At 48.3% G+C, this 24,343-nt stretch overlaps 2 protein-coding genes across 3 annotated transcripts in view; both read right to left on the bottom strand.

Annotated features, from left to right (window-relative positions):
- Positions 1-705: 705 nt before the first annotated feature.
- SETX (senataxin) overlaps positions 706-24,343 on the bottom strand; it is a 60,455-nt gene continuing 36,817 nt past the window's right edge. The window contains exons 12-20 of the mRNA XM_015567732.1: positions 22,729-22,902; positions 20,277-20,509; positions 19,000-19,167; positions 18,358-18,514; positions 14,471-14,575; positions 14,160-14,272; positions 12,390-12,461; positions 11,096-11,249; positions 706-740 (exon numbers count right to left, since the gene is read on the bottom strand). Of these exons, the coding sequence (XP_015423218.1) occupies positions 706-740; positions 11,096-11,249; positions 12,390-12,461; positions 14,160-14,272; positions 14,471-14,575; positions 18,358-18,514; positions 19,000-19,167; positions 20,277-20,509; positions 22,729-22,902 (1,211 nt within the window). The remainder of the gene's footprint in view (positions 741-11,095; positions 11,250-12,389; positions 12,462-14,159; positions 14,273-14,470; positions 14,576-18,357; positions 18,515-18,999; positions 19,168-20,276; positions 20,510-22,728; positions 22,903-24,343) is intronic.
- On the bottom strand, positions 880-10,292 carry LOC107184100 (probable helicase senataxin). 2 transcript variants are annotated; one of them, XM_015567826.1, is made up of 7 exons: positions 10,075-10,292; positions 7,727-7,914; positions 7,096-7,188; positions 5,452-5,616; positions 4,467-4,565; positions 3,442-3,529; positions 880-2,168 (listed from the first exon to the last, which is right to left on the bottom strand). In XM_015567826.1, the coding sequence occupies exons 2-7, from the start codon at positions 7,882-7,884 to the stop codon at positions 1,452-1,454; spliced, it is 1,320 nt and encodes a 439-aa protein (XP_015423312.1). In that variant the 5' UTR covers positions 7,885-7,914; positions 10,075-10,292; the 3' UTR covers positions 880-1,451. The 2 variants fall into 2 exon arrangements, with proteins under 2 accessions (XP_015423312.1, XP_015423307.1); XM_015567821.1 differs by lacking the exon at positions 10,075-10,292 and having other exon boundaries at positions 7,727-8,070.

Genomic DNA, 24,343 nt, shown 5'->3' with positions numbered 1-24,343 from the left:
AGCAATGAGGTAGACTTTAAACTCGTGCAAACACACACTGCTTTCTAGAGATCTCTTAGGAGTCTACGGGCAGTAGAGCTTCTGACTAACACAAAGCCCTTCTTGCTTAAAGCAGAGGCCCAGAAAACTTCTAGTGGCGCTCACCTCAGGGTTTGCTTTCCTACCCCATTAGCCAGTGGCTGCAGGGCAGTCCCCCTGCAGCCACTGGCTAATGGGGTAGGAAAGCAAACGGCAGCTGCCACTAATCCGTTCTGCTGTGTTTGGGAAGGTGGACTGAGGTGCGGCACCCCGCTTCTCCGTCGCTCAGACTCCCCTCCCTGCACGCTCTCCCGTGGGCGCTCGCACACCGGGCCTTTCCGCAGGAAACATCCCGCTCTCCCGGTTCTCAACCCCACGTTCTCTCTCCCTCTTCTAGCCTCTTTGAAAGGGTGTTTCATTCCTGCCTAAAAGTCGGGTGTCCCAAAAAAATGAATACACACTTTGAATAAACATCCCAATGGGCTACATCTGAAAAGAAGGAAACATCCATCTAGCAGCTGTTACGTGTGTACATTTCTTTGGGACACCCTGCATTATACCCGGCCTACCCTCGTGGTTCCCAAGCTGCCGGGACCAGATCATCCACTCCCTCCCCCCGGATGTATAACATGGGGCTTTCCAGGCTCTATCTAAACTGGTCACTCAGCTGGGCCCCCTGGCAACCTCTCACAAGCGGATGAGGGGTCCAGCACTAGCCTGCCCTGGGCCACCCTGAAGTGGGAGCCCACCGTGACAGGAAGCTCACAAAATGCTGGGGTGTCTGAATGCTCATTCAAGGCTTATTTCATGGCCGAGTCTTCTTTTTCAGGAAGGAGAAGAATTTTTGCTAGAGAGCTGTGCGCCTACTAAAAGGTGGCTGAATTCCTCCCAGAAATGTCCTGTCCGTGCCAAGATGCCTCGTCTAGAAACGTCCATCAGAACCTGCCTTCACTTTGTAAACAGAACCGGACACACTGGCCAGCAGCGCCCGGCTGCCCAGGCCCGCCTATTGCACACCCGCTGCCATAGTGGCTCAACCCGCCTCTCCTGCTCTTCTCTTTGTAATACAAAGTCTGTTCTGGCAAAAAGGACTCACATTGTAAGCAAGGGAAGAAGAGTGGTCTACTAGATTAACTTTTAAAAGGGTTTTGCTGTTTGCTATACAAATATACATTTCAACGTTTACAATACTCGCTCCAGTCTGACCTAACTTTTTGTAGAACAAGAGGTCAGCGCTGCAGGCTGCACTTCGGGGCATTATCACTGACCCTGCACCCCCTGGAGCTTTGGCAGCTGACGATGAGCAAGAGGCTCAGGGCTCAGTTACAGTGCCCATGCTCCCCAACAGCACACACTCCTGAGGAGAAACAATCGTAGCTGAAGCCCTCGTGCTGCCTGCAGTGTGCCTGCAGCTGGCCGCGCGCGCCCGGTGGCTAGAGCTTCCTCTTCTTTGAGCCGCTGTCCTCCTCCGCGGCTCTCCCATCGTCCCAGCTGGAGCTCCTCTTGGGGTGATGGTTCCCAGGGCGGGGCATCTCCTGGTCCCTGTCACTGACAGCCCTGGCCTCTCTCTGGTGGCTGTGACCCCCTTGCTGGTCACTTTCATTTGTGGAGTCAGTGCTGGCGCCAGGAGGTTCACACGGCACGTGAGGTCTGTGGCTGTTCCATGTGGCCAGGCACAGCTTCAAGGCGCGGTCCAGAGTCTGGGGACTCACAGGGAAGCCGGGGACTCCTAAGGGGGGCGCTGCTTCAGAATGTTGGGGGCCCCGGGGCTCTGGGTCCCTTGGGAAGCTCCCTGGGGCTTCAGCGCTTATGCCCATTCTCCTGAGCAGTCGTGGGTCCCGAAGCTGGTCCTTAACAGGAGGCCGTTCAAGATCCTTTCCAGCAACACTATCCGCAGCCTCCCTAGCGTCCAAGGATGCGTGGTACAGGGAGTCACTCAGCAACGTCCTGCTCTGGTCGCTGCCCGGCGAGCCGCCCTGGGGGCCGGAGCCCTCAGCGGCCGCAGAAGGGGGGTAGGTCAGACTCCGCTGCAGCACCGACTTGAGCTTCAGGATCTTCATGGCGTCCTGCTTATAGTTCTTGTCGCAGGTCTTGATGATGGCGCCACGCCTCTGCGCGTCCTGAATCAGGTGGTTCCAATGCTGATTGTCCTTGAAACCCAGAGAAGGAGAAACAGTTACACCCAACAAACACGCACAGGCTTGGGAAGCAGCAGGCCCAGCTTCATTTATGAACAAAGAAGCAGACTTTCATGAACAGATTCTCCAGCCTCTGCTACTCGCTAGACGAGGCTGAGAGGAAAAGAAGCCAGCACACAGCCCCGGCCCCGTTAGAGAGAGGCCACCGCCGTCGGCCAGACCCCATCCCCCCGCAGCCGTGCTGCAGCCTGGACGGCAGCCCCAGGGAGCGATTTACATGTCGACTAATTAAAATCAAATACAAGAAGACTTCAGGAGTACCAGCCACATCGCACATGCTCAGGCAGGCACCGCGACCAGCGATCAGCATGCTGGGCACTGCAGACAGAGCACTTCCGCTTTCATCCCAGGAAGTGCCCTGGCTACTGGTCTGGCCCTGCCAGCCTCGCGCAGGGTAATGACACCTGGAACTGGAAGGCCTGGCTTCAGAAAGGCCCAACTTCTGAGTGCCCGTCACTGCTCCAGACAAGCACCAGAGCTTCCACCAAGTTCTCGGGGGCCTCCCAAACCCCAAAGGGCAAAACCACCTTCATTCAAGATTGAATGTTGTGCCTTTAGCAACACTTATGCTTAAGAATAGGAGGGACAAGCTTTAAAAATTCTTTTAAGGGGGTACAACAGAGTCGTTGAAGACCGGTAGAGTTCAATGAGAAAGACTACATTTGAGCGCCCTCTGGTGGTACTAACCAAAATGGGGAAATCTCGCCTAAGAACTTGGTTAGAGAAAATTAGGAAAACCGAAAGTCACCCCCATTGAGACTAGTAGCAAATACAAGCTTTAGCTGATGGTGCTGTCACCAGGGGAGGCTGCACATCTGTCTACCAAACGAGCCTGCTGGCCGCTACTTCTAGAGTCTGCACGCAGGGAGCTCGGCTCTCCCCGACGCCCTCGCTGTGGTGTGCCGCTGGGCCGACGGCAGCCACGCTGACCAACGCTAGCCCTTCACGACTGAGAGTCACATGGCACCTGCCCGCCGACGGTGCAGAGACTTTTCAAAGGTCACCTGGAGAGGACACTGGACCCCTGGGCCTCGGCTGAGGCAGGTGAGTGGCCTCCGGGGAGAAGCTGCTGGGGACACAACTCTGGGAAGAGGCTCATTCTTTCAGCCGCCATGTGTCCCCGAAACCTCTTCCATGTTGATGGAGAATCAGAACGAACCATCGACCGACCCACTGCCAGCCACGCCAGACAGACTCGGAGTTCTGTCGCCAAGAATGTACCTACCATCAGGGTCCTCAGGTGCCCAAGGATGAAGAGGCTGTACTTGGCCCGTGTAATGGCGACGTTCAACCTCTGCAAACTCGCCAGGAACCTAGGCGATCAGAGAACAGTTACTTCTTCCTGCAGCGGACTCAGCACAGCAGGGAGTGAAACAGGACGATTTGAGACAGTTTTTCGTGGGCTCTGACTTTTAAAGTCACAGTCCTTTCTCACTCTTCCTCCCAACACAGGGCTCCTGGCACAGAAGCAATTCCCCTTAAAAAGAGTGAACAGAACACCCAGTGCTTTCCCTCCAAGGGATGCATCTGCCAATTTTCCTGTTCTGACTCAAATGAGAGGCTGCAAATTTTAACAGTATGATTTTTAAGCCTTAAACACATCCTACAAAGATGATACTCGATCAATTATTCTTAAATGTAAGTGAATTTGAGATTACGAAAATACGGTGGAACCAGGGCAGACGCACACAAACATCAGACAAATTTAACAACAGGTCACAGAGACCTGGGGAATAATAGAACTGCTTGATACACGATAAAGCGGAGATTTCAGATTAGCTGGAGAAGAGACTGTTTACAAAATGGTCCGGAAGTAACTGACCTCCTCCATGTGTACATGCAGACTACCGCTGGGCAGGGGCAGAGAGAAATTAAGGCATTTTAAGAACAAGTAAACATTTATAATCTGCAGACTTCATCTGCTACTTAGAAGAGAAAAATCCCAGAGCCCGAGACCCAGGGAGTTTCCTGACGCCCCCCACAGCGCCCGAGCATCTCTGCTAAGCCGCTGCCGCAGTTAACAAGCTCGGCCAAAGCAGGAAACACAGAGCGACGAGGAAAAGCAGGTTACGACACGTCCCAGGGAGAACAGCAAGCCCCGCAGGACACACGTGACCCAGTGACTGAGTTCACTCTGATTAAATGAAAGAACAGACTCACACCGTCGTGGGTTAATCAATATACAAGGTATCGAGAGAAGCAAAGGCAACAGGGGATCAACTTCACAACTGAAGTACTCAAGTTACTCACCCGATTGAGCCTTGTATGGCGTTCGCTCTGACACATGTAACAATAATACAATCTTTCTGACGACCCTGAAATGCATCCACAGTATCTACTTCTGCTAGCCTGTTTGCAAAAGGGAAGTGTTTACTGAGAAAAGAGGATTATTAAACAGACCTATTCATAGAGCACTATTTTCAGAAACGTTTTTCATGGGAATCTGTGCTTACGGAAATGTGACTCATAACGCAGAACTCACCATTGTAAAGCACTGTTCAATGGCTTTAAGTCCATTCACTACGGTGCGTAGCCGTCATCACTGATTTCACAACATTGCCGTCGCCCAAGAGAGAACTCCTGTCTTGATTTCCCCTCCCCCACTGGCCCTGGCAACCACGACCGCGCTGTCCACGTCTAGGCTCTTCAGCACTGACATCTCCTGTCGGTGGAATGAGGGTGCGCGGCCTCATCTACGCCGTAGCGTGTGCCAGTGCCTCCTTCCTTTTACGGCTGCGTATCTGACTGTGTAGGTGGACCAGCACTCATTTATCCACTTACAAACCCTGCCCTGAGTTCTTTGTTGGAAAGTATTCGATCACTAACTCCATCTCTTTACTTTTTCTAGAGTCAATGTTGTTGGTTGTGTGTTTCTAGGGTAAGGCACTTTGGAGTTAATGGATTTCTAATATTTAATCTTTAATTTTACTGCTGAGGTGAAAGGAGACAGAAACATGACAATGTGACCTCCTGCACCTTGTCAGTTAGAATTCGGACCGGCAGTCCCGGAACTAAAGGGAAAGGCCGAGAGCTGCGGTCAGCCCTGCCGCCAGGTCTCCGGTGACCAGCCTCTGGTGGCAGGAGGCTCCATCCAGAGGGCTGCAGCGGCCCACCCCGACCCAGTGTCCTGTGCTGGACCGACTGCCATTCCCCACCCCTTTCCTTTCCTTCTAGCCCCTCTTTCTATAAACAAACAGAAAAACTGGAAATATCTGTAAAAATACAGAAGCCTCACCCTCTTCCTTCAAATTCTTTGTCCAACTCCTTCAGAATCTTCATCTTCTGAGCCTTGTAATGGGTGATGATGCCAACGTTTCGGAAATTAACATCCTTTCCTCTGTCTTTGAGAAGTTTAATCAATTCCATCACCACTTTGATTTCTTGAATGTTTACATATGAGCTAAGATGGAAAAAAGAACACATCAAAACTGATAGCAGCCAAACAAACAAACAAACAACAAAAACCTAGTAGCAGCCCAACCGCTAACTGAAGTGCCACGTGGCTTCCACCAGCACAGGAGGCAGCGGTGTCACCACCCAGACAGCAGGGACTGAGGCCGACACTGACCCGCAACCTGCCCATGTGAGGAAGCACAACTGCTGCCGGTGAGGCAAAGCTGTGAGAGACAGAGTCTGAAGGCAGCGGAGGGTTAGGAAGCCATTTCTCAAACATGTTAAAACAGGAACAGGAAGAATGAAAGTATAATGAAGACGGTAACAAAGCTAATTCTACAGACTGGCTGCCTTCCCGACACTGAGGACGGTGCTCCCGCTGCAGCCTCTCTCTAATGCCCACCACTGGCCGTGCCAATCAGGCACCGCAGGGCTGAGGGATGCCATCCACACGAACTCGAGTGGCGTGGGCCCTGGAGATGAACGACATGGGGTCCTGCAGTGGCCCAGTCCTCACTGTCCTCCCGCTGGCCTCACCCTGCACTTCCAACTCACCTCCTGAACAGCACACTCCGCTCCTTCAGTCCCACCCCAGAGGCGACGTGCAGGGGCCCCGGGGGACACTGCACCTGCACCTCTGTTCCTGAGACTGCCTTGCCTGTATCGCTTTAAAAGCCTTAAATACCCACTGCCCGAACTTCAACACTTGCTACACAGACAACCCGCTAGCTAGCTGTCGCTTCTATCCTTGAAATCTTTATTCTGCTGGGTCGCCTCAGGACTACACTCCTCTTGCCACCTCCCACCCCCCAAATGCTCCCAGGGCTCGGCTCTCAGCCCTCTGCTCCCTCCACAATCCCTCTGGCACCGCAAGCCCGGCCGCCTGCTTCTCCACCTCTGCTGACTCCTCCCCGAGCCTCAGCCAGGACACGGCTGCGCTGGGGCTCCAGGACACAGTGACTCTGCTGTCCCCTCACCTCACCCTGTACAGGTGGTGCTTGCCCTGGTGCTAACAGAGGCAGCCCCAGGCTCCGCCCGGCGTCTCCTCATCAGCACCCGCCCTCCTTCCTGAACAATCCCAGCCATGTCCAGCCTTGTCCAGCCGCTGCCTCCCTCCGTCAGCTGCACCTATACTGACCCTTCACAACACTTCAGCCACCGGCATAATGAACACCTTGGTGATTACCTGGATGCCCGTCTTCCTTTTAGACCACAATAACTGTGCTCAGAGCTACGGCCATGGTATGGATCTATTCAAGTGCCCACCACATGTTAGGTAATATTATCCCCGTTATACACTTAAAATTAAAAGGCTGAAATATACAGAGAAAGACATTGGCAATTTATTTTTAAAAAGGAGAAGCTATCACAACCTGGCTAAATAAAAGTGATCGTGCACAACATCAGACAGTGTTTTAAACATAAATATGATCAAAAATACTTCGACAATTATGGGACCTCCCTTGAGAGTGAAGGGGGAACATACTCATTTTCCCGTCGTTCTGAGCCGTCGCCGACGTCGAACACGAGGTAAGGCTGGAACGGCCAGCTTGAGGAACACCGCGCGCTCTCAGTCCCTCTACGAGAAAGCAGCCCCGTCAGAGCACAGGCCGTTACAGGAAGCGTTTTACTTATGTTACCGTTCTCCTTGCAGAGGAGGAGGCTGGGAGATACGGCACAGGAAGGATCTTCTTCAATTGAAATGTGCTTTTGTGAAAGGTACATAATACATTTTATTTCTATCCTAGTGCTAGAGAGAATGAGCTGTGCAATTAAAACATAACAATTACAACTGGAAAGTCACTCAACACACGAAGTAAAAAGAGCAAGCCATTTAATTCTACGCAGAGTATGGTATGATTTTTAGTTAAAACAATTAAAAAGATGTGCATAGTACACAGAGTAGAAGACATGCCAAAATGGAAGCAGTAACTATTTCTGGGTAGTATAAACATTGGTGGCTTTCCCCCTTTTTTGCTTACCTATGACTTTTATAATTAGAGAAAATTATTAAACCTTTGATTTATACTTCTTATGACAAGACTTAAGAACACAGAAATCTAGTTCTTCTAAATCCTACAAACAGAACCAGCTCTCAGGTGGGGAGTGGGACCCACCTGTTGGTTTTCAGGCTCTTGTTGTAAATGTAATTGGAGGGGAAGAGACAGATGTCGGGGTGCATCCTGTACTGCACGGTCAGCTGGAGCACCGGCAGCCTGCCGCTCACGAGGTGCTCTACGTTCTCCTCCAGCAGCTTGCAGAAGCGGGCCATCATCGACTGCTCGTAGCCGTAGTCCTGCGCCGTCTGCAAGGGAGAACAGAGCAGTCACCTGGAGGGTCCGCTTTGCTTGTCCCAGTCAAAACAGTCACTGAGCTCTAATGTGTACCCGGCAAGGTTCGGGCCATCACCAACAATCAGTCAGAGAAAGACTTTTCTGTGTTTTTATTTTTTTGTAAATCCTCAACCGAGGCTATTTTTTCCACTGATTTTTAGAGAGAGTGGAAGGGAGGATGAGAGAGCCAAAGAGAGGGAAACATGGATATGAGAGAGAGGCATCGATTGGCTGCCTTCTGCACACGACCTGACCCGGGCAGGGGATTAAGCCTGCAACCAAGGTACGTGCCCTTGACCGGAATCAAACCGCCACCCTTCAGTCCACGGGCCAATGCTCTACCCACTGAGCCACGCCGGCCAGGGCGAGAAAGATGTTTCTGACCCTGACCTTGAGAAGCCATGGAGGCTGGCCAGGCAAGCTGAGGACCTTCTCATGTAGAAACCCCCACACTGCCACCAAAGGACATGATCTTGGGAATGGCCACACTGAAGCTATTCTGATGCTAACAGAGGTTACCTGACTCAGTGATGAAAGAAGCAAAAAAATGTAACACAGATTTTAACAATCATTTCTGGGTTATGCTCTCAACAAACAGAAATATTCCTTGTCACTGTAAACAAGCCCTTTAGAGACTGATGGCTTTGACCACCCTCCCACACACACTCAGCCGCCTCAGCAGTCCAGCTCCAGCCTCACAGAACATGCTTGTGAAGGAAACAGAGAACTGACTGACTGAGGTGAGTTCACCCACCCAGTAACGGATTCCAGCCTACACTCTGAAAAGCAGTCACCTCACTGACAAACGAAAACTGTTGTCATGTTATCTTGGTTGTACCTGGGATATACTTTTCAATGTCAGCATCTGATCAAGATTTGAAAAGCATTTTATCAAATAATCTAGAAGCAAAAATGTGCTCTGAAAAACACACCAAGAGGGGAACTCGTCCTGAGTGGTGGTGAGGACATGGGCATTGAAGCTGTACATGCAAAGCTTGAATTCACCTGCTTCACAAACTGGGAGAGTGGAGAAAAAGATATTACTTCTAAATAATAGATGATTTGCGTATGTGAATTTAAGTAGGATTGTGTAACTAAATAAATATTAGTAATCATTTGGCAATTCCATTTACATCCCCAAAAGTTTATTTATTCAAATTAGCTAAAACTTCATTTTAAATATTCTCTCTGGGGGAAAAAAAAGGACTTACATGAAGCAACACACCTATTTCCAGAAAAAAAGCAAAACAACATCAATTTGCATATTCTCATACGGAAGGATCGTCTATTCACTGATTGGCAATAAACCAAACTGGCCTGCACCTTTAAACAAGGCCAAGCCCTACACATGTCCAGACATACACAAACCTGACAGCCACCTGACACCATCCTTCGGGAACTTTCCTGTGTTTCTCCCGCTAGGATGCAAGCTCCACGAGGGCAGGGCGGCCCTCAGTAAGTAAAGACTGAACACGGTGCATCAATGAGCAGACAAATGCCACGTGGACTGATTAAAATACTCACTTAACTGTTGAGTTATTATCCGTAGAAAGAGGTGGAGGAAATTAACTTCGTATTTATTTTTTGAACGTTCCTCAATAAGCATGTATTATTTTTGCAATTAAAAAAAGCCCAAATGGATTTTCCTCATTTTTATTCTTAATCAATCACCAAAGCAGGCACTCAAATTGAGGCCCGTCAACACCCCTTTCCATTCCATGCTGCAGCCCTCCACACACTGCACCCGCACAACTTTGAAATATGTGCGGGGTCCAGCCCCTCAGATGACCCCAAACAGTCACTAGGTCCTGCCTGGTGTGCCCTTCTGGGAGCCAGCTTTCGTGAGGCAGGAAGCAAGGTGGGGCGGGGTGGGGAGGGTTATGATGCTGGTGGCAGACAGAGCACAGTCGACCTTCCGTCACCTTCCCTTCCCGGGGGTGTGAGGGCCACAGGCACTTTCTTGGACTATAGGATACTGAACTCTAAAGCTGCAAATGTACTCTAAATGTGTCTTTGTAAGATTTTCCTCAAATTTGCACATATTTAAATATAAATCACTAGGTTGGGGTTCTTTTCCTTGCTTTTAAAATTGGTTTTGGTGTTCATATTATTAAAATAAGTCAGATACGGCCCTTAAAGTAGCTGCTCTCTGCCTGTTGCAAAGGAAAAGCCCAGCGCACATGGAGGAAGTTCTTTTTAGTCTCTGGTCTCTGATGCGGCTCCTATTACACACAAACAGAAGCACAATTACCAACAAAGGGACATTGTCAGATACTTTAAGACTCAAAGGGTAGTTCTCCTTTCCCAGCCTTTCCAACACTTTACTCTGCAAATAAGAGATGATGATCCAACAAAGACCTTCCCCCCACTCCCCCGTAACATTTTTTAAGGTGGAAGTTACTGCAAATTACCCCATTAACCATTCAGAGGAGAACCACACTTTCTCCTTCTGCACCAAATGCCAGAAACAACAAAACAAAAACACTCAATACAGACCACACATGTATTTTGAAGTTAGCCACCATCCAGGTGCCACAGACACCTGGGAGCCAGCCACGAGCCAGCAGGCCACGGGCGGCCCAGGTTTGGGTCCTTTGTTCCTGCTGGGGCTGCAAGTCTGTGACCGGCCCCCCGCCGCCTCCTGGCCCTCAGCAGGCCTTTCAATGGCAAGACCCGGCCTTCTGCCGCTGGCTGACGGGTCATCGCGCCCGCCTGCACCTTCTCACCGGGGACTAGGGACCTGGGGCCTCCTGGACCGATTCCTGTATCTCATTTCCATCCCTTTTGTCGTCTGGCGCTACATCTGGCAAACACTAGGTACCTAACAAATGCTCAATGAACGAGGAAAATACAGTGGCTCAGAGCTGTGCAAAGTACATTTCAAATGCTCCAGAGGTAGCCTGAGCTCTTCCAGCAGCTCAGAGAGTCCCTGGGAGGGCTCTGTGAGGAACTGGCAGGCACCCTTACGAGTCACACCCCGCCACCCCCCGCTGGAAGAGCAATGGGGAGGCGGCGGCAGCATGTTTCAACGTGAAAGGCTACGTAATGGCAGGTAAAATCCGACGCGCAGTCCACTGTGTCGCCATCTCCGCAGCCCTTGTCCGTCTAAGAGTCCGCACAGCACTAGTCCAAGCTGAACGGCCGCCCGCTCACTGACCTCGTCAACGATGACACAGCTGAAGGGGACTCCTCCTTGCCCCCGGAAAGCGGACTCGAGCAGTAAGCCGCCGCTCGTGCTCAGGGTGCAGCAGATGATGTGGGACTCTAGGATGACGTTGCTCTGGGTTTTCTGTGGGCGCCCTTGAACCTGAGACAACAACAAAGGTTCATTACCATTCAGTTGTATGTGAATTCTAGGCTTCGGCAGGGCAACTTTACTATAAAGCACCCATCTTCATTATGTGACAGAATAATATTTAGTAAATGTAAGAGAACCCCAACCTAGGAAAAGAGCAGAAACTTCAGATCAAAGACACAACGGGACTGTGGCAGAGCAGGCAGTGTGAATGACACCGCTCACTGCATGAACCAGCATTCTCATCAGAGTCGGTCAGCCTGTTTCTGCTGACCCCCACGTGACCCAGGCCCCACGTGAGCTCGGGCAGGGGGTGGCAACGGTGGGCCCCAGGGCTCTTGGGCTGAAGCGCCATCACCCATCTCCTCTCAGCCATCAGTGAGAAAACAGCCAAGTGCCACAGCCACAGAACAGTGACGAGTAGCAGAAACCTTGCTATCTGCAAACATGAACTTCATCCTTCAGTTTGGGGAAAGTTGAGTCTGGCCTGGTTTAAAATCTTACTGAAAAGCTTCCACCTAATTTTTAATTAAAAAAAAAACAAACTGCTAATGGAAATAGGCATTAAATTCAACTGCCTTTACTTAGCCACACAGAGAAGGCTGGTAATACATTCAAGAGAGAGTCTCCTCAGACACACTGCTAGCAGCGCTGGTGGATGTTCCGCCCTCTCCCTGGCCCCACGGGAATCCTGTGCTATTTGACAGGCAACATGGAGCTGCCAGTCACTGCGCTGGGCTCAGACACGTGTGATTTTCTTTCTTCTTAATAGGAAGACACCACAAACTTATTTTTATTTACTATGCATCTGGCTACAGTGACCAACTGATTCTGCAGTTTGGGGGGAGGTGGAGTAGAGCCTCTGACAAGAGGTTTTATTAATACTTACCCAGACCTAGAAAAGGAAAGATATTCTATAATCACTTCTTTCTTAGAAATCTCAGGTGGTGGTAAGAACTCATTATTAGGCTAAAGAAACAAATGTAAATATACATGTAATTACACCATCTCCACTTTTATATTTGTTTAATATTCTCAAAAATGGAAAAAAATTTAAATGCAATTGATAAAAGCCCAGAGGTTATTTCAACTATGTCATAATGAAAAAAAGAAAAGACAAACCAGGAAAATGCTATAAGTAAAACTACTTACCTCTTTAATTTTAGACGCAAGTTCCTGCCTTTCTTTTGAAACTTGGGCAATTTTTTCATCTAATTCTTGCCTCTGGAAAAAATGAGAATGCCATCGTTAAAGCTGAGTCAGCATTTACAATGCTTCCCAGGGGACTGTCACTGCCAAAGGGCGAGCCTGCACTTGACGAAAGCTGGTTCACCCAGTTTCTCTTCTCTTGGCAGCGCGGCCCTGATGCTCTCTGCATCGCTGCCTCCGCACCCCTTCTGTGTGGCCAAGCAGCCTGCACACCTTCAGCTGACACTGGCCCTTCATACAGGCCCCGGCCGAAGCAGTAGCCCAGTCACAGCAACTGCAAGCTCCTCGGAGATTTCTCCAACATCCTTGTGATCAAGGCTCCCCTGCCCCCGGGCCTGTATGCCTTGACCATCCTTTACATGACACCCCCCTGGGAAGTTTGAATTGACCACTCCAGCCTTAGCCTGGGAACTGCTAAGCACTCCACCTCACAGGCCCTAATAAAGGCTCCTACGTGCCCCAGGTCCTGCCTCCCTGTCTGCACTCTGCCTTGACCTCCTGTGGCCCCCCAGGGTGTGCTGTGTCTTTCCTCCAGGACCTGTGAGTGATAAACTTCTCTCATGGTCTGCTGCTGACAGTCTCACCACCAGCACCCAGAATCCACTGAGCAGGAAGGTAACCTGATCATTTTCACACTATGTGTGATTCCACTGGGTCTGGTACATGGCACCTCTGCTACTTCTGAGCATCTCAACCCTTGGTTATCATTCCTTCACTCGTTTCCGGGTAGTTCATGTGAGACTATCAATCACACCTCCATCACCTCTGGCCACAGCGGCAGGCATGTAATACAGGCCTGGTCAACCATGGCACCCTTTCCCTTAACACAAGGACCAGACCTGCCTCACACCCAGGGACTAATCCAAGTTCTTCGTCAGAGCAGATGCTCGGTGACAGCAGGGAGGCCTTCTCTCCCAGTGGGCTTTCTAAGCTGGGGTGGGGCCCAGAAGTGCTGGCCCTCCGTCTTCTCCGGGAGAAGAAATGCTGACTCACAGACCAGCAGGTCAAGGTGGAGACACGGCATCATTTGCTAAAGTTAATCCACTCCCAGATGTCCCAGGTCTAGGTGCCAGTGAATTCCGTTTTTTGTCTAACTTAACTTTTTTCTACATTTAAAAAAAATTTATTTACTGATTTGAGAAAGAGAAGCATCAATTTGTTGTTCCACTTATTTATGCACTCATTGGCTGAATTCTTGTATGTCCCCTGACCAGGGATTGAACCTGCAACCTTAGCATATCTGGACATCACTCTAACCAACTCAGCTACCCGGCCAGGACTTGTCTAACTTAACTTGGATTAAATTTAACTTGTAATCAAAAGATACCTAATGAATTCAGTGCAGTTTTAGTATAAGGCAGGCAACAGCAAACTACAATCTGTGGGTCAAATTCAACTCGCCATCTGTTTTTGTAAATAAAGTTTTATTGGAACATAGTCACACCCCTTTGTTTAGGATGGTATATCTCCTGCTGTTTCTGTGCTACCACAGCAGAGCTGAGTAGCTGAAACAGAGACCTGCAAAACCCAGGCCGTTTACTATCTTATCCTTTCCAAAAAAAGTTTAACTTTTTTGTAAGGCATACCACTTTTGTCTAAATTTTTATCAGCAAATTATGCTATTCCACAATGGAAAATGGCATCAGATACTTATCAACTAGTTTGTGTATCTATGATATATTAAAAACCATTCAGCAAGAGATGTTTAGCTACCTGGATTCCTCTTCCATATCGGCTTAAAGCACGCTGGCGGGAAAGTTCATCTAGTTGATGGTCTAGATGTTCCTTTCTTCTGTGCATCTCCTGAACGTAAGGTAAGTCTTTTTCTTTAAAAAAAAAGAAAAAGAAAAAGATAAAGACTTGTCTGCCAATTCACACACACACACACACACACACACACGTAACGAGAAGAAAAACTAGTTGTCAAAGCCACACTATTGCCACTCCCTCCAATGCCCAAGCTACTGTCCACTGTACAAAAGGAAACAGCGCTGACGGTAGTGTGAACCGTATTCAGTACTTACTCATTATTCTGTGGTTAACTTGGTTGTCCAAACTGAATCTTAGGACCTCATTATTAATAGACCTTTCTGGACCCAGACGTACTAAATTGATATCTCCACAGTTTCCTGTTGATAAAAATCACACTTCAGAGATGAATGAGGACACTGCCAGCCCCTGTCCATTGTCATGTGTATTTCTAACATCATATTCATCAGAGAAGGGAGCTACTGTGAATTAATGGACTGGACACCTGGTACTCCACGGGAGCGCCACACACATTATTTTAGACAGTCTCTGTAGCAGCCCTGTAAGTACTGACCATTTCTACTTAATGAAAGCTGGCGAGGTTGTAAAACACACTACATTGCAGAGTTGAGATTCTATTATACTAATGTTTCTCAAATAATGTTTTTTAGAACATTCCATGGTAGAATATATTTGGACAATGGTGAGTGAAAGATAAAAAAAGATTTCTTAACCACAGGAGGTTTAACAAATATAGAGACTTTTCTCTCTCACTACATATGGGAATTTCTAAACAGTCTATTTGAGCCTCAGCCCTCTTCTGCAGAGTCTACAGAACAAAGCTTTGGAACTCACTCCCTACTTCACTAGAAACACCTAGAGATACACGCCTCATAGACTATGACAGACACTCTTCAAACTGCAGGTGAGTTCAGGAGAAGGCAGGACAAACTCTAGGCCCAAAACAAAGAGGACGCGGAGAAGCAGAGCCAAGCCCCGAGCTGCTGTGGCTGCCCGGAGGGCGAGGGCGAGGGCGAGGGCTGCTCACCGCTCTGTGCTCAGGTGCATTTACAGCCAATAAAACGCAGGTGAAAATCTTTAGCTCCACAGAGTGTGACAAACCACCACACTGGCCAGACTGCCATTCCCATCAAGGACGGAAGTCCTACCAGGCGGGCTTGGAGGTAAAGCCCGGGAGAAAGCCAACGGGCGGCTGAAGGAGAATGAACCTGTCTTGTCCCAGCTCAGCTGGGAAATTTCTCTTCTGGGACTTTCCAATCAGGCCTGTGCCACAGGTGAATGTAGAGACTGAACATACAATACAGGGAATGACAAAGGTGAGCTTCAGAGATGTAGCTGAGATTTTAAAAAATGAGAGTACAAGGAACAACTTTACACCAATGTATTTGAAAACCTAAACGAAGTGAAATTTTTCTTAAAAATGTGAATTAGCAAAACTCACTCAAATCTAGAAAATTTGAATAGACTTGTAGTAATTAAAGACATTTATTTTATTTTACATTAAATATTTCTTTACTGATTTTAGAGAAGTGAGAGGGAGATAAAAACATCAATGATGCCCTGACTGGTTTGGCTCAGTGGATAGAGCGTCGGCCTGCGGACTGAAAGGTCCCGGGTTCGATTCCGGTCGGGGGCATGTGCCTTGGTTGCGGGCACATCCCCGGTGTGGGGTGTGCAGGAGGCAGCTGATCGATGTTTCTCTCTCATCGATGTTTCTGATTCTCTATCCCTCTCCCTTCCTCTCTGTAAAAATCAATAAAATATATTAAAAAAAAAAAACATCAATGATGAGAGAGAATCATCGATTGGCCGTCTCCTGCACACCCCCTAGTGGGGATTGGGCCTGCAACCCAGGCATGTGCCCTGACCGGGACTTGAACCGTGATCTCCTGGTTCATGGGGCTCAACTACTGAGCAATGGTGGCTGCAGTAAACACTCTACACCTGTGTTGGAGAAACACCCACACATATAGGAATGTTCATTGCAATAAAGTATGAAATCACAAAAAATGGAAGAGAACCTAAATGTCTATCAACAGATAATGAATACACCATGCACCCCTACCATGAAATACCCCATAGCAGGTGTTATGAATGACTGTGTTGATAGTGATATCTATAAAATCATGAACCTCACAAACATATCATGGCTGGGAAAGTGGCAAACTAACAATGTATTGTAATTTGACAAGCCAATGAATTCCATTTGTAGGTAATACATATGTGGTAAAAAGAAAATCGTGTCTGATCCCTCCGAATAAAGATGGCACATCCCAAGCTCTCTCGTAGCTGGGTGTAGCCATGTGAGTAGGTTCTGGCCAAAAGGAAGTAGGCAGAGGTGCTACTGGCAGTGTCGAGGAATTTTCCTGAAAATAAGGCTAGGATGTGCCTCTGTCTCCGCTTCATCTTTTACCTGGGACACTTGCTGCTGGATTTGATTGCTGGAGCTGGAGCAGCCATCTATGACCATGAGGTGCACTAAGGAATGAGGCCACACATAGTGGAGCAGCAGGACAGAGGGAGCCCAGGTCTCTGAGACTCAACACCAGTACCAGTTCTGAGCTGCCGACCTCTGACTTCCCAAGTAAGAAAGAAACTTCTATCATACTTAAGCCACTGTATTTAGAGTTGCTCTTATTTGCAGCCAAATCTAATCCTAACTGATAAAAGGTACTGTTGGGGAAACCTCAAGAAAAACAAAATTTGGTCAGGAAAGACAGGACATATGAGCTTGGGAAAAGTCTAATCCTAACCACCACTCAAGATGTGTGCTGTGGGAATGAGGCGGGCAGGAAGGCGTTATCTGACATCTGCACTCAGGCGCCCTCAATCATCTGCGCTGCTCTCTTCACCAACATCAACTACGATGTGCTGAACGTGACCCTGGGGCACTCTACAGCCCTGCGCTTCACTCTTCAGCTCCTCCTCCTCCAGCATGGAGACAGTTATTTAATACTCAGCTCTGAGAATCACTGCCACCGTGAGCACTGTTCCAGCTTTCCAGGCACTAAATATCGACTCAGCCCCAGCCAGGCCCTGTTCCAGGCACTGGGACACCACAGTGAAGGACTCACTCTTGCCCTTGGGGAGTGTACTCCATTCCAGCTGTACTGACCCCGTTCCGGCTGTACTGACCCTGTACAATCTGTACTGACCCCGTTCCGGCTGTACTGACCCTGTACAATCTGTACTGACCCCGTTCCGGCTGTACTGACCCTGTACAATCTGTACTGACCCCGTTCCGGCTGTACTGACCCTGTACAATCTGTACTGACCCCGTTCCGGCTGTACTGACCCTGTACAATCTGTACTGACCCCGTTCCGGCTGTACTGACCCTGTACAATCTGTACTGACCCCGTTCCGGCTGTACTGACCCCGTACAATCTGTACTGACCCCGTTCCAGCTGTACTGACCCTGTACCGGCTGTACTGACCCCATACAATCTGTACTGACCCCATACAATCTGTACTGACCCCGTCGGCTGTACTGACCCTGTATAATCTGTACTGACCCTGTACAATCTGTACTGACCCCGTTCCGGCTGTACTGACCCTGTACAGGCTGTAATGACTCCGTACGATCTGTACTGACCCCGTTCCGGCTGTACTGACCCCGTTCTGGCTGTACTGACCCCGTTCTGGCTGTACTGACCAAGCTGGATTCTCTCACCTCTGGGCCTTTTTACTGATAGGAATTCTGCTGGCATCGCCTCCCCTCACACCTGCCCTGGCCAACTCCTACGCGCTCCTCAGGTTTCACCTTAGGCACCACCTCCTCTGGAAGCCTTCTGAGCCCTCACATGACTGAGTCAAGGGTCGTCTGAAGGTGCCAGGAAGTGCCCACATGTCCCTCCTTCTAGAGAGCTTACATCTGGTCCTCTCACTGCCCACGCCTCCATCCTCTTCCTCCTGGGACTGTCTTCCAGGGGCTTCACTGCTGAAACCTCAGCACTCAGCACAGTGCCGGGCACTGAGAAAACGCTTACAATATTTGCTACAAGAATCACTAAGGACAGAGGGGCCCAGCCCATGGACAGGTTACCACCAGAAAGGGCCTGCTCTTTATCATCCACAGCTGCCCACACGAAACACTGAAAAGAAAACAAAAAAACTAATGAACAGCCCACGTAAGTATCATACCCAGAGGATTTTTCTTGTCTTTACACCTTTCTTTGAATTCGAGGATGATTTTTTTCATCAGCTCATCCACGGCTGCGTTGGAAGGCGCACACACAAGCACGCGGTTCTGCTTGATCTTGGCATTGGAGTTTTCATCCAACTGCCCCCTCCTCTGGTTCTACAATTCGCCACATGCACCAAACAAACAAAAATACCCATGAGCCCGATGTGTCAGCGCATCCTTTTCTCTACTTCCATGCGCATTCGGAGTCCCCTTACAAGCAGTTCACGTATCTAAAGCATCTACAGCCTACACTGATCCTAAAATACTCAGGCACAGACTCCCCTCCCAACCTCCCGCGCCTCCCTCACTATTCAATCCGACCAAAACATAGCCAGGGAGACCCTCAAGGCGGTCGCCTGGCAGATGTGACCTAAAATGAAACCAGACCACCACCCTCTGGCCCTTAGGATTAGTTTCACCCAGACAGCATTTTCTGCCCCTTTTATTTCTTAGAACCTTCTCTCCCTCCGCTACCCGCCCCCGCCCCTGATAAAGTTCCACACATTAACAAAGGCACACTGACATGAAGAGGCACACGTCAGTTAATTCAAGGACAGCGGCACCATGCCCAGCCACAGCACCGACCCCGGCGTCTCTACCTCGGTCAGCAGGCGGTACAGGAGGCCAACGATGGTTTTTGATTTCCCTGTTCCAGGTGGCCCATGGATCAGACAGATCTTGGCCACCGCCGGGGAGTGTTTCACCATGGCGTATGCAGTTTCTATCGCTTTCTTCTGGTCGTCATTGAAATCCCTTAAGTAGGCAGTCTACACAAAAGACAGGAATGAGAATGATAGGGCAAGACCCCCAAGGGCCCACCCTTAATCTAAAACCACTCTCACTACCGGAAAGAAAGGTACTCTGTGTCTGTAGGCTTTGGCCCACTGAATACAGTGTATTTTTATTTGGGATTCTTATAATGACGATGACAATAAGCTGTTCTACACTTCTCTGCTATTTCTTCTTTGGTTCTTCCCGTTTTAGTCAACTCTCTCCTTAGACAGAAAAACAAGTGATACAGTGGAAAGAGCATGGACTTGGATGCAGATCTGAGTCTAAACCTCAGTTTTACTCACAAGCTAGGTCTCTTAAAACTCTTAACCTCTCTTGCCCTAGCTGGTTTGGCCCAGTGGATAGAGTGTCGGCCTGTGGACTGAGGGGTCTCGGGTTCAATTCCAGTCAAGGGCACATGCCCGGGTTGCGGGCTTGATCCCCAGTGGGGCGTGCAGGAGGCAGCCAATCCATGATTCTCTCTCATCACTGATGTTACTCTTTCTCTCTCCCTCTCCCTTCCTCTTTGAAATCAATAAAAATATATTAAAATTAACAAACAAACAAAAAGCTCTTAACCTCTCTTAGCCCCAGACTTTGTAGACCTGGGGCTCCTTGAAGGGTGAGAACTGACTGAGATGATGCACGTGAAAGCCCTAGCACACTGCAGGGGGTAAAAATATTACGTTCCTTTTGCCTTTCTCTGTGTTAACTTCCTGGAACTTATATGAAGCTCTTCCAAGGAGATATGTGTTCACACAAAATGACAGCTTCATCTTCACACTTGCAACACTCCATTCTCCTACGCCTGGACTTCAACCACCTAACGACATGTAGGCAGAATGCTCACCTCCCATTTTAATGTTGCTCTTCAAGCACACTTCCAATTCTTTACAGTATACCTTTCTCCCGAGGAGGCAAGCTGACCCACTAACACACACTCTGCAATACCAAAGACGACTAAGCACTAAATGACATCCTTGTGCACAAAGTGTGTGTTCTGTTGTTGACATAGGAATAGGCAGCAGATCCCACAACACGATGCTTTCACAACCTGACAATAAAACTTTCTGACTTTCCCTGTGATCATACAATCATCACTCACAATTCCCTCAGATGTTGTAGTTAGTAGACTTGTTGTACAGAAGTCCATGGGGTTTGGATTCAGAATAGCTCTGGCCAGTTGGTTTCGACTATTCAACAAAGACATTGCTTTCAACTTCCTTTGTGTAGTTACCAGAGAACTGATTATAACACATCTCACGGTTTCATTTACATTGACTGGGAATTTATCCTCCATCTGGATGAAAAGGGAACACTCATATTTCCCATTATGCACTAGTATAAAGAAAGAGAAAAAGCAATTTCAGTTACCAGTGAGTAACAATGTTCAGTTAAAAAGGCTACTCAGAATTGGATATTTTATTTAATTTTTAATTTATTTAATTTTGGTTTTGTATGACATGTTATTTAAATAACTCACTCACTAACAACTTGTTGAAGGCCTCCTAAGAGCCGGCATTGTTCCTCTCCTCAGGAGACTTCTTTTTTTAGCAGAGAGAGGCAGACAACCAATAAACACATCAGGCAATGCTAAGCAAGTGCTCAGAAGAGAGCAGCAAGGGGATGAGATGTGCCAAAGAGTGTGAGGTAGGGATTGCTGCAGACAGGAGTCAGGGAAGGTCTCCCTAATCAGGTGATACTTAAGCAAAGACTTGCAAAAGGGCCACTCAGGCGGCTACTGCAGTCATCCAGAGAAAAGTTAATGGCAGGATGGACCAGGGTGCAAGAGCAGAGTTGGGGCCTGGGTTCAGGGAACATTTCAAAGGAAGCACTGACAGGATTTGCTGATGGATTAGATGTGGAGTGTAAGATGAAGAGGCTCTGCCTAGTAAAGGAAAAGCAGATGTTGGACGAGGTTTGAAATGTAGAGATGTCTGATGGTGGGCTACATGAAGAGTTCAGGGAAAGAGACTACTTTAGAAATATGAATTTAACAAATGTAATCATTTGCAAGCGTCAGAAGCACGGCTGTATCCCGTTACTGCTCTTCTAGATGCATTCGATACCAAGAACTGCGCTCTGGTCGCACGGACAGTAAGCACGACCAGTTACAATGCAGCCTGATGCTGAACTTAAAGGAGCCTTGTCACTGTTTTGAAAATGTGATGCAAAAGGCTAAGAATAATGAAATCACGTTCTCCTCACTGGGACTAAGAAAGCATCCATGCCAGAAAGGCAGCTTGGCCTAGAATAAAGAACAGGCTCTTCGCAGCCAAACAAAAGGAGGCTGCGATTCTGGACTTACACTTAGCGCTGAGCTGAGGAGGACCCTGGCTGCAGTACTCAACATGCCTGAACCCTCACTTCCTGACAGGTGGGAACAAACAATTCTTGCTGCTTTCCAGGGCTTGGGAGGATGATAAATGTGACAGGAAGGATAAGGCGCACAGTAGGTGCTCATTAAATTCAAGCTAACCTTTTTGTGATACTCCCCTGGGAAAGAAGTCCCTACAACCCATTAGATGGGGTGATGTAAACAGTAAACCCCTCACGGTGCCTCACATTTGGTCATACGTTTAGTCTTCGCATTCATAATGAGCCACAAAGCCAAGGTTGAAATGTGATTAAGACATAAAAACAGGTGACTTACAGGTTGTCTGTTTCATAACAAGTACAATGCAGATGAGGAAATATACCACAAGGAGAGGACATTTCAAAAGGAAGCTTTTCCATTATAATTCGAGAGCAATAGATTCTGCTCACGGGTACACCGGGGGCTGGGAAAACCACACTAGGCAAAGAACTTGCAGCAAGATCGGGACTAGAGCAATAAATACTGGACCTTTTCCAGATGAGTCTAGAAAAAATAAGAGGACTCTGAATGGCAAGTCATCAACCTAGAGCACTAATGGCAAACCTTTTGAGCTCGGCGTGTCAGCATTTTGAAAAACCCTAACTTAACTCAGGTGCCGTGTCACATATAGAAATTTTTTGACATTTGCAACCATAGTAAAACAAAGATTTATATTTTTGATATTTATTTTATATATTTAAATGCCATTTAACAAAGAAAAATCAACCAAAAAAATGAGTTCACGTGTCACTTCTGACACGGGTATCATAGGTTCGCCATCATTGATCTAGAGGTCCAATGAATGTACAATTGACCCTTGAACAACACAGGGCTTAGACGTGCCCAACCCCCTCCTCGCAATCAAAAACCCAGGTATAACTTTGACTCCCAAATACTTAACTATTAATAGCCTACTGTTGACCAGAAACCTTACCTATAACACGGTTGTTTAGTATGTATGTTGAATGTTACATGTATTTATACTGTATTCTTAAAGTAAGGTGGAAAAAACATAACCATAAGGAAGAGAAAATACAGTTACAGTATCTAAAAAAAATCCGTGCATAAATGGACCCATGCAGTTCAAACCTGTTGTTCAAGGGTCAACTGTGGGGCAAATACACGGCTGGGAAAGGCGACCTGGGGGAAAGGACGAAGAGCTCACAGCTGGACTCTCTTCATTGTCTCGTTAGGTACTTACTGACTGAGGTGCGGCGGAATCTCTGAACATAAGCACAGTGATAGTCGTGGGAAGCTTGGATGGAATTCCCCTCCATCTCTCTTTTCTCTCCTTTCAGTCTCTCAGGAACCAAAAACACCAAGTCATTCTCCTTTGGATAAAGCTGTTTAGACAGTTCACATTCTTCAAGAGAAACTACAGAACAAGAGGTCAGCATTTATCTCAACAGAATTGTTTTATTTTTCAAATTATAAGAGAAATTTTATTCAGAAAGTTACAGAGGTAGTAGAAGGGAGCCAGCTGGCCACATGAGAGCTGCAGAAGCAGAAGGGCTCCTGGAGCTCCGGAGAGGGAAAGGCTCAGGTAATACTGGGCCTGGGGAAGCAGGGAGGACGGGAAGGCAAGGGCGTGCCCCTGAGAGAAACCGCCCCGGTTATTTTAAGGGCAAATTACAGGAGCCAAAGCCCGTGCCAAGTCCCAGGGCGTAGGCAGCACCAGCGATCCCCACACACTTCAGATCGGTAGTCTACAAATACTGATTACACAGTACCACCAAATGTTTCTTACAAACTGCTAAAAAGCCTAAACAGATGAAAACATAACACTTAACATTCAGAAGTAGCTGATACATTTACTTCCCTTGAAGCTTATTTTCGTTTTTTAATCAAGAAAATCTCTCTTTTGTTCCCCACTTTCAAAACCTCAGGGGGAAACCCAGATGCAAGTCCACATAAGAACGCTGAGCCTACGGGTGGCGTGTCACACCAGGGGAAAGAACGGCTGCAAAGTAAACGAGTCTGGGAAAACAGCAAGCACCAGAATGAACACGCTCAGTGCCCGTCGCCAAATCCAGCCACAACACCCTGAACTCAAGCACGAAGTCCTGGCATGAGGCAGACTGAGCCACTGAACCAAAACGCTTTTTAAAATGCAGCACAGAAGCAGCATCTATCTGAAGGCATCAGAGAACAAACGTAACAATGAAGAGTTACTCTGCTGAGATCCAGAGGGGTCAGCCCAGCATTTCCCTAGAAACTCTGAACTGTGCAGGGAGTGGCAGCCGGGTCAGCCTGGGCGGCCTTGTTGGAATAAACAGACGACAGCAGGGCCTCTCTCTGGAGCGCACCCACGCCTTTCTTCCCCAGGGTGTATCTTTACCTTTTCTCCCCAAGTTCTAAGGTCACCACAAGACTCGCCACCAGGGGAGCAGCAGGTGGCAGCCGCTCATCCTGAGCTAACCCTGATCCTGCCTGCAAGGCCCCCTTTCTCTCTGACGACCCAGTGGCTGACAGCAGCCCGTCCTGGCTCACTTCTTTCCTGTGACATTTCTCGGAGCCAAAGCAGAGGCCCGCTTAGGTTCTCCTGTTGCTTCCTCTGCCCTAATTCCTTCCTTTGTTTCGCTGTCCCAGCTTTAATAAACATCCTCTAAAATCCAAAAAAAGAAAGAAAAACAAAATCTGGAAGCCTGGCCACTCCTGGAAAGCTGAAGAGTAATTGCTCCAGAAATGAACTAATCAGTGCAGGGAATGTGTCTTCCCTGGAGTTGCATCTCTCACCAGCTCCAGTCCTTTACCCCAACCCCCTCCTCTCTCCTTTAAAAAAAAAAATTATTTATTTAAAATTTTTAAATTGCCTT

Source organism: Myotis davidii, unplaced genomic scaffold (assembly GCF_000327345.1).
Source record: "Myotis davidii unplaced genomic scaffold, ASM32734v1 scaffold651, whole genome shotgun sequence".
Classification (NCBI taxonomy): domain Eukaryota; kingdom Metazoa; phylum Chordata; class Mammalia; order Chiroptera; family Vespertilionidae; genus Myotis; species Myotis davidii.
Note: the sequence above shows the minus strand (reverse complement) of the source record. Positions and strands in the feature narration are given on the sequence as shown.